The sequence below is a fragment of the Martes martes genome, assembly GCF_963455335.1.
Source record: "Martes martes genome assembly, chromosome: 2".
Lineage (NCBI taxonomy): Eukaryota > Metazoa > Chordata > Mammalia > Carnivora > Mustelidae > Martes > Martes martes.
In genome coordinates, this window is record NC_137889.1 from 88,688,861 (window position 1) to 88,699,379 (window position 10,519).

At 42.6% G+C, this 10,519-nt stretch overlaps 1 protein-coding gene across 1 annotated transcript in view; it reads right to left on the bottom strand.

Annotated features, from left to right (window-relative positions):
• Positions 1–2,782, bottom strand: part of SLC10A6 (solute carrier family 10 member 6) — a 29,350-nt gene extending 26,568 nt beyond the window's left edge. The window contains exon 1 of the mRNA XM_080797746.1: positions 2,145–2,782. Coding sequence (XP_080653872.1) covers positions 2,145–2,521 — 377 coding nt within the window. The 5' untranslated portion in view covers positions 2,522–2,782. The remainder of the gene's footprint in view (positions 1–2,144) is intronic.
• Between the last annotated feature and the right edge of the window lie 7,737 nt (positions 2,783–10,519).

Sequence of the window (10,519 nt, forward strand, 5' to 3'; positions counted from 1 at the left end):
ATTTCTAAAAAGGGGGAGAAGTAGTTAATATTTATTACATATCTACCATGTGCCTGGCACCCTGAATGTATATTTCCTCCTTAAAATACAGTCTTGTGGAGAATAGGTAATTGTAACCCATTTTACAAATGAGGAGATGAGGTATATAGGTTAAATAATTTGACTAACATGAAGCTAATTAAGGACAGAGTTGGCAAAAGGAAGTAAAATGAGCTTTATCTTTTATAGACTTCCTATTCACTGGTACTTTTATTACAATGTCGACTAATAAGAGATGAAGTTAATAAATGTTCTCTTTCCCAGAGCAGAAGTGTTTGAGAACACTGCTTTAAGATTTATGCTCCTACTCAGAAGAGAAGATTGAGTTGTGTTAATAAATGGCATGGAAGAAAATGCCTAAATTTCGGGCTGATGAGAAACAGATGTAAATTCCCATCTGCCTTCTTCCATACTTGGCTGTAGCATTTGGCAAACTCCTTAACCAATCTGAGTCCCCATTTTCTCAGCTGTTAACACTCAGGATAAGAGAGGGTCACTTACAAAGTTATTATGAGAACCACGAAAGAAGAGAAAGAGTACAGAAAGCATCTACCTCATGCCTCACAACATACTCACTCAATTCGTACAATGTCCTTTTCCTTTCCAAGAATATTTAGGTCCCACAACTTACCACTGATATGTAGACTGCGTAAAGAATACTTATCATCTTCCAATTTTCATGTTAATGATCAACTTTATGTAATCAGCATTAGCAGTGCATATTAATGTATTTTTTTGAATTAGTGATTCTTTTCAAACCCCCAATAAGTAACTCAAAGCATTGTCATATGAAAATTGACTCTTCCGCGTGGAATGAACCCATTAAAATTCACAGGTGAAACAGTTTGTCTGCTAAGCATTCAGCACATGCAGGGAACTGGAAACCCAGACCTGTAGGGGCTCCACTGATGCCAACTCCCAGCACTACCAGCACCTCGGATTCGCCGTGCAGTGCATAATAAATCTCAACTACATGACATACACATCGAGCAAAGATTTACATTCATAACTCATCCTCCCCTTGCACAGGAGGTGAAACAGTTCGTAAGTAAACAAAGAATCTAGAAAGACCACTGTTTTTTGCTTTTATTTTCCCAACTGTGCCTTCTCTATTCTTTCTCTTGAAAAAAAAAAAAGTATTTTGTTTGTTTGTCAGAGAGAGAGAGAGCACAAATGGGGAGAGCAGCAGGCAAAGGGAGAAGTATTCTCTCCATTGAGCAGGGAGCCCAACTCAGGGCTTGATCCCAGGACCTGGGATTATGACCTGAGTTGAAGGCTGCAGATGCTTAACCAACTGAGCCACCCAAGCATTCCCTCTATTCTTTCTTCAAATGCCCTTTTTTCAGCATCAAAAGAGGTACTCCCAAAGATATGTGATTATTTCATCCTCATTAAAGTGTAAATGAATAATAAAGCCTAGTGTCTCCCAGGGAGCATTTATTTACACAACCGGGTAAGGTCCCTGGCTTAACCCAAAAGAATGAGACGCTAATGATGAATGTTCAGTCTGCAAACCAACAAGAACATTTTCAGTCATAAAAGTCTTTATGTTGTTCCCCAGGTCAACTCAACTAACTCCAGCAGCACTTAAAACAGGCTATGTCTATCACATACCCCAAAAGCTCCTTTACCCAGTGCCCCCAAACACTTGCTTCATAAAATAGATGTAAAGGTAACACCTGCTGACTAGAGCTACAGGGGTGTCATTCCAGTTCTGCCACCACCACTCCCACCACCACCAAAGAGACCCCTGCCATGAGCTTTCTGGGATGCTCAGCCTATGTCCTGGGAGACTGGGAACCAAGACTGTTAACACTGCCAGTGTGGGCGAGAATGAGTTCATGCCTAGGACGGGCCATCGGGGGAGGAGGAAACCTGCCTCCACTATTACACATGAACCGAGCCCTACTACTCAGAGAAGCAGCTGCCAGTAACACAGCCCAGCACATTTTAAGCTCAGAAAGGAAAGTCCTTTCTTTTTTTCTAGGACTGGAGTCCATGAAACACTGCCCACTGGAACCTCTACCTAAAGATCAGCAGAATTTAAACACAAAGGTGTCAGGGCTATCGGGGGAGACTTCTGGCCTTCCCTTAGTGTACCTTACCTGAGATCCATATCTCCTTCGACCCAGAAGGTGAAAATGTTAGAGATGGTTCCCCCAGGGCAGCACCCCATGACGAGAACAGCAATAGCTTGGACAGGCTTCAGAGAGAAACTGATGGCCAGGAGATAGGCTGTGAGAGGCATGAGGCCAAACTGGCAGAGGAGTCCCACAGCAATGCCCCAGGGTCTCCTGATGTGTGCCCAGAGCTTCTGGAACTCCACAGAGCATCCCAGGGAGAACATGAGCAGACCCATCATCACGGCTGACACCACTGTGAAAACGAGTTCGAGGTTCCCATGTACCTCCGATCCCACCGGCAGCTCCTCCTCTGAACTGTTAGCAGCACAGGCTGAGCTGCTGGAACAGTTGGCTCTCATCTCTTCATCTCCTTAAGGCAGCATCACAAATGAACGTCTGCAGCGATGGCTGGGCAGGTCTCGGCCACGTTTTGTAATAATGCAACCAAGTCATGCATGGAGAATCATTCCAATGCTTATTGGCCAGCCAGGTGATTCAGCCTAATCTGATCAATGCATTCATGAATGGCATTATAAAAGTAATTATCATGGGCACGAAAACATATAATAAACTGCAGTAAGTAAGGCTTTCCACTTCTGTTCTTACTCACCACAGAATATTCAAGTGAAATGAGACAAGCAAATTTATTGTCAAGTGGAGTGACTAGGCTGTGTCGTCAGCATCACATTGTGTTCCAGGAAAATGGGTTGAGTGCCAAGGCATAATTTGTCCAAATTCAATGGAGATTTCAAAGAACCAGGATGCAATGCTTTGTGGAGAGGAAGGCTAACTGGAAAAAACAAAGGCGCTAAGCCAAAGCCACTCCCCTTCGCATTAGCAAAACATTTCTGTTGAAAATATTAAAGCAAAAGTTCAGTTAAGAAAATGTCAGGAGGGAGCAAGGATCATTTCAGGAGTGCTTCAGAATTGGTCTCAATTTTTCTTCTTTATTGATTTCTCTCTCTCTCTTTTTTTTTTTTAAAGTACGCTCCAAACCCAACCTAGGGCTTGAACTCAGGACCCTGAGGTCAGGAGTTGCATGCTCTACTAACTGAGCCAGCCAGGCACCCCTCAGTTTGTCTTCTTTTTCCACTAGAATTTGTATCTGAAGCCAGTAATTAAACACCTGTATGAATAATATGGTATTAAACACCTAATTTGTTTCACTGAACATGTGGAAACTCATTTCTGTACCCAAAATAATACAAGGAAGCTGTCACTTTCTTTTGGAGAACAGAGTCGGCTTTAGGATGCCACACCCCTGGGTCTCGTGATGAGGTCTGGGAATTCTGGAAGAGAATGTAATAAAGAGCTTGTCTTGAAGGCTGGGGATAGTCGAAGGCCAGCCTCTGACCGCAATGGCCCAGGGGCCCTTCTCTTTGTCTTAACCACACAGACACACACCTCATTGGAAAACCAGACAAGGAAAATATGGTTCCATGAAACTAAACCTACAAAAGAGCAGATGCCACACCCTTTCTCACAGAGAGCAGAAAGTTTATGTATGGGGTAATGGTTGGTGACAAGGTACACTTTATAAAACACCTCTACCTGTCTTAAGAGGAATATTAGCTATGCATTGTTTATTTTTGGATTAGCAAATTATTTTCCATGACAAAATGCTCTGAGCATGTTTGCTACATAAAAATACAAATTAAGGAGCACCTGGGTGGCTCAGTTGGTTAAGCGTCTGCCTTCAGCTCAGGTCATGATCCTGGGGTCCTGGGATCAAGTCCCACAACAGGCTCCCCACTCAGAGGGGAGTCTGCTTCTCTCTCTGCCCCTCCCTCTGCTTGTGCTCTCTGTCTCTCTCTCAAATAAATAAATAAAATCTTGAAAAAATACAAATTAAATACAAATGTGAAATAAAATCTGACAATATGAGGGGCACCTAGGTGGCTCAGTTGGTTGACCTTCCAAACCTTGGTTTTAGCTCGGGTCATGATCTCAGGGTTGTGAGATTGAACCAGGGGCTTCACACTCAGCGGGGAGTCTGCTTGAGAGTCTCTCCCTCTCCCTCTGCCCCTCGCCCACTAAAATAAAGAAATAAATCTTTAAGAAAAATCTGACTATTTGAAGAAAGTGGAGAGTATAAACTGGCTTAGGCAAAGACACCGTAAAAGCAGCTCTGAACATAGAAACTCGCTGGAAGCCGTCAGAGGTCAGCATGAGGACCTACTGCCACCAACTCTTGATTCAAGCCCAAGAATAAGCCAGCATTTACACCAAGCTTGGTGAGCCTGTCAGAAGACAACCCAGGGGGCGCCGGGTGGCTTAGTAAGTTCAACGTCTGCCTTCAGCTCAGGTCATGATCCCAGGATCCTGGGATCGAGTCCTGCAGCCTGCTTCTCCCTCTGCCTGCTGCTCCCCCTGCTTGTATGCTCTCTCTTTCTCTCTCTCTCTGATAGACAAACAAATGAATAAATAAAATCCTTAACAAAAAAAAAAAAAAAAGAAGACAACCCAGAACCACCTGTGCTATATCAGTGAAAATCTCAGCAGAGAAATGGACAGTTAGGAATGAGTTAGGTCTTTGGAAAGCTTTGTGTTTCCAGCTGAAGGGGGCAGAGATGTGGTCGAGCTGAGGAAGAATGGAGGAGGAAGACAGAACATTTTCTAAGCACCTACTAGGTGACGGTATGCTGGGTCCTTCACACATACGTGTCTGTGTCTAGTGAAGCAGAACTTTTTTGGTTTTTACTTTAGTGAAAGAAGGTATCACATTATTTCTGTCTGGATAATGTCAAAAGGCCTTTGACAGACCCTCTTTGTTCCTGGAAGTCACTCAAAGGCCCTTCTTAGTTAACCAAATTTGAGTTTAATGAGACATTCATCATCAAGGATCTGATAGGAACTTTTGCTTGGTACTCAGCTCTTATAGCTGGGAAGAAAGGGGCTCCATTGCATAGTGGATGTTAGGAGCTTCCTGAAAGGGAAAGTGACCTTGGACTTTTACCCTTTGAAATAAAGTGCTATCAGAATTTCTCAAATGAGTTAGGATGGTTTCAACTGAGGTCCACTGTCAGGAAAAGATACTAAAGTCCAATGACCCACCATGAAAGCAAGGGGTGTCTGGACAATTTCCTCTAGATCAAGTCATCCTGGTACAGACATCACAGGATGATACAGGGCACAGTGACTGAGTATGTGGATATAACCTAAAAAAAAGTAACCTTGAGAGGTCAAGCTTCTGCACTGCCATGTTGTATGCAAAGATCTGGACTAGAAGGGGCAAGGCAGCAGTGCGCAACAGACCATCCGACTGGGTGGAAACAGCTGATTGAAAGGTCCCAACAGGGACGCCTGGGTGGCTCAGTTGGTTAAGCCGCTGCCTTCAGCTCAGGTCATGATCCCAGGGTCCTGGGATCGAGTCCCGCATCGGGCTCCTTGCTCCGCAGGGAGCCTGCTTCTCTCGCTGCCTCTGCCTGCCTCTCTGACTGCTTGTGTGTACTCTCTCTCTCTGGCAAATAAATAAAATCTTAAAAAAAAAAAAAAGAAAGAAAGAAAGAAAAGGTCCCAACAAAGCAGCAGCAGCTGCAAACAGGGCCTACCAGTGGATGCCAGGTTTTTCCCAGTTTGTCCCCATCCTGGGAAGGAAACTCCCTTGAAAGAGTAAGCCCCTGGAGTTCTTGTCAGTTTGTAAAAGAGATTTTAGGAGCACCTGGGTGACTCAGTTGGTTCAGCATTAGACTCTTGATTTCAGCTCCAGGTCATGATCTCAGGGTCCTGGGATCAAGCTCAGCGCAAATTCTGCCTGGGATTCTCTCTCTCCATCTCCCTTTTTTTTTTTTTTAAAGATTTTACTTATTTATTTATTGGACAGAGAGAGAGATCATAAGTAGGCAGAGAGGCAGGCAGAGAGAGAGGAAGAAGCAGGCTCCCCGCTGAGCAGAGAGCCCGATGCGGGGCTCGATCCCAGGACCCTGAGATCATGACCTGAGCCAAAGGCAGAGGCTTAAGCCACTGAGCCACCCAGGTGCCCCTCTCTCCATCTCCCTTAATCCCTCTCCCCACTCACGATCTCTCTGTCTCTCTAAAATAAATAAATAAAAATCTTTTTAAAAAATTGTAAAGGAGATTTTAAATAGGGGATCCTAAATGTAATTGGCATATAGGAATTCAAGTGATTAAAAATTTTTAAAAGGAATGACCAAATTTATACCCTAAGTTAGTGAAGCAGTTCATGAGATCCCATTCAATCTTCACATCCATTCTAAGAGGTAACTACTACCATTCCTGCTTCACAGATAAGGAAACAAAGGTCTACTAGGGTCCTATAATTTGTCCAGAGTTATTAGACAAGTCAATTAACATTAGGATTAAAATCCTAGGCTAATTCTCAGCCTATCCTCATTTCCCGGGAATACATTGATGGGAAGCAATGAAAGCAGTCGATAACAGAATCATTCTGAAAAAACTGACAATCAGTTAAACATAGCTGAGGTATAAAATATCACAATTTGGAATAAACATGGAGAAATAAACCAACTAATCCCTAATTTCTCAATTTATCTCACGTACTCACAAGCTTAAAATGTACCTGAATCTGTGCCACATATATACACCTTAATTTTGAGATCCAGCTATACAAACCACAGGAAATATTTCCTGTATTTCTACTCTCTGCAAATAGAATTAAAGTGAAAGATACTCTTCAAGAACAAACTGAAAAGCCAGCCTCTTCTGTCTAGGAATATAAAGGTTGAAGGGAATGTGCCAAAATGAAAGGTAATTCAACATGGCTAAGGAATTGTTCAGCAAACTCTGAAAATTAGCATAAGGGGAAACATCTAGATGCTTGAGGGACATAAAGAATCCTATAGGTTCCAGGGTGCCTGGCTGGCTCAGTTTGTAGAGCATGTAACTCTTGATCTTAGGGTCTTGAGTTCAAGCCCCATGTTGGGCTAGAGATTACTTTTAAAAGGGCGGGGGGGGGGGCGCTGGGTGTCTCAGTGGGTTAAGGCTCTGCCTTCAGCTCAGGTCGTGATCTCAGGGTCCTGGGATCGAGCCCCGAATCAGGCTCTCTGCTTGGCGGGGAGCCTGCTTCCTCCTCTCTCTCTCTACCTGCCTCTCTGCCTACTTGTGATCTCTGTCTGTCACATAAATAAATAAAATCTTTTAAAAGGGGGGGGGCACCTGGGTGGCTCAGTGGGTTAAGCCTCTGCCTTCAGCTCAGGTCATGATCCCGGGATCCTGGGATAGAGCCCCGAGTCGGGCTCTCTGCTCAGCAGGGAGCCTGCTCCCCCCCTCCCCGACCCGCTGCCTCTCTGCCTACTTGTGATCTTTCTGTCAAATAAATAAATAAAATATTAAAAAAAAAAGATCCTATAGGTTCCAAGAGCTTAGGTAAACTCGTGAGATAGATCCAAAACAAAAGGAAATTATGTATTTAATCCAAACTAATTATTTATTATTAATTTAATCCAAATTAATTATTTATCCAACCCAAAATTAAAGGAAATTGTCAGTAAGACAATAGACTGTTACATGACATAAGGTAAAAAACCTAATTCTATATATTTTTTTAAAAAGCCAAACCTCAAAAATAAAAATGCTATCACCTTGCAGGGAAAAAAACAGCCCAGTACTTGAACAGAAAATTCACAAAACAGCAGTTAACAATCATAGGGTGAAAAAACATAGAAATCAACAACAGTAATAATTTTTAAGTATATTAAAATAAGATAATACATGTTGCCTATAACTAAGAAAACGATTTAAAGGTGAATGTTCCTTGTTGATAAAAGTTGAGTGAAAGTATATTCTCATATACTGTAGGTAGGATTGAAAATTCATGTAAACTTTCAGGGAAAAGTATGGCACTATGTCACAGAGCCTTTGTCACTGAAAGTCTAAAAACCCTGTCTTCATAAATAACCTTCAATACTGGCAGAAATTTATTGGGGCAAATGATTCCATTTGGGGCAAATGATTCCATAATAGCATTGTTTGTTGGTTTGTTTTAAGATTGATTGATTGATTGATTTGACAGAGAGAGCACAAGCAAGGGGAGCAGGGGAGGGAGACGCAGACTCCCTACTGAGCAGGGAGCCTGATGTGTGGCTCAAGCCCAGGACCCTGGGATCATGACCTGAGTTGAAGGCTGACACTTAACAGACTGAGCCACCCAGGTGCCCCAACGTTGTTATTTATAAATACATTCTTATTTATATTACCATTGCTATTTATAGATCCAGAAAACTGGGAATTTAAATTCCCAAAGTGAGACTAATTTAAGTAAACTATGATACAATGAGATACTGTGGAGCTATTTAAAATGTAAATATTTTGACAATGAGAAATGTTTATATTAGAAGGTAAAGCAAAAAAAAAAAAAAAAAGATATAGATAGGTACAGATAGAATGCTCCCAGCCATGTTAAAATAATAAGCACATAGGGGTACCTGGCTGGCTCAGTCAGAAGAGCATCGGGCTTTTGATCTTGGGGTTGTGAGTTCGAGTCCCACATTGGATGTAGAGAATACTTAATAAACGAAAACTTAAAATAATAAATAATAATAACATTAAGAGACCAAATTCAACTGAAAAAATTCAGTGATTGCTTCTGTATGTAGGATTATGGATGATTTTTTTTTCATTATACTTTCGGTACTATGTCATACCTTTAAAATGGCCATGAATTACTGTTTTATAATTAAGGAAAAAGGAACAGAGACAGACAAAGTTGTGGTTATTTCAAGAAGCTCCTAAAACGTGATAAGAGCCTGATGACTCTGAGGAGCCAGACTGCTGAGATGACTCAATCACTGCCTTTGTTCTTAGGTTTTTATAAGGGAGACTCACAAATACCAAAGCTTCCAGGTAAGAGATACCTGCAGAAAATGGAATGTAAGGGCGTGAGAAGAACTGACGGGCCAAGTCAGGACATAGAAAAGAGGGCTGACAAAGTGTTTACCCTGAAACAGCACCCCTCCACCTTCAGAATAAAATAACCAGAAGGGAAAATGAAGCACCTGGAATCAACTGGAAAGATGTGTTTACCTGCACAGGTGGCATGCTAGTTATAATAGTATTTGTGGTCCTTTTCCCAACAACCTTTTCTGGCCTCAGCTCGTCAGATCAGATATTATTAAGATTATAACCATAAGGGGCACCTGGGTGGCTCAGTGTGTTAAAAGCCTCTGCCTTCGGCTCGGGTCATGATTCCAGGGTCCTGGGATCGAGCCCCACATTGGATTCTCTGCTCAGCAGGGAGCCTGCTTCCCTCTCTCTCTCTCTGCCTGCCTCTCTGCCTACTTGTGATCTCTGTCTGTCAAATAAATAAATAAAATCTTTTTAAAAAAAGATTATAACCATAAAAAAAAGAGAGAGAGAGATTACAACCATAAATTTTCATGGACTGTTGGGGCACCTGGGTGGCTCAGTCGGCTAAGCATCCAATTCTTAGTTTCAGCTCAGGTCATGATTTGGGGTCCTGGGATCAAGATCCACCCGGGCTCTGCGCTTGGCGCAGAGTCTGCTTCAGACTCTCTCTCCCTCCACCTCTGCTGCTCCACCGCTTGTGCTCTTGCTCTCGCTCTCTCTCAAATAAATAAAATCTTAAAAAAAAAACTTGAAGGGGGCGCCTGGGTGGCTCAGGCATTAAGTGTCTGTCTTCAGCTCAGGTCATGATCCCAGGGTCCTGGGATCAAGCGCCCCCATCGGGCTCCCTACTCAGCAGGAAGCCTGGTTCTCCCTCTCCCACTCCCTCTGTTTGTGTTCCCTCTCTCACTATCTCTCTTTCTCTGTCAAAAAAATAAACAAAATCTTTAAAAAAGATAAAATAAAATTTTTTCAGAGTGTTTGACCCCTAGAATTATAAGAAAATCTTGTAATGGGTAAGATTAATGGGATTTGTCAGCCATTGGAGAAATAACTGATACTGATTTTCTGTGATGATAACAGTAAAACCAACTAGCATGTATTGAGTCTTTCCTATGTACCAGGCCCTGTGATAGGTCTCTATATGTGTAGGGTGGAAGAACACGCCACCCCAAAATATGCCACTTTCGCATAAGGATTATTTTGAGCAGAAGACAATTGAGAAGAAACAGATACAAACACAGCTCCCTGCCCTCCCTCTATATGCCTGGAAATAGGACATTAATGTGTACCGGTGTCTCCCTTTCCCTCTCTACCAGGAAGGACAGAAGCTAACCCCAAGAGACCCCTCTAGACCCTACTAGCCCAGAGAAATCTATCCCAGAGGAATCTACAGAAAAAACCTTGCTAAAACTAGGCCTTATCTACAGTTAGTTTGCCCATATATTTGCCTTCCCACAATTTGCCACCCCTACAGGCTCAAAGTCCTTTTTCTTTGTCTTGTCACTTCTCTCTTGTTCTTTTATATAAGCCCA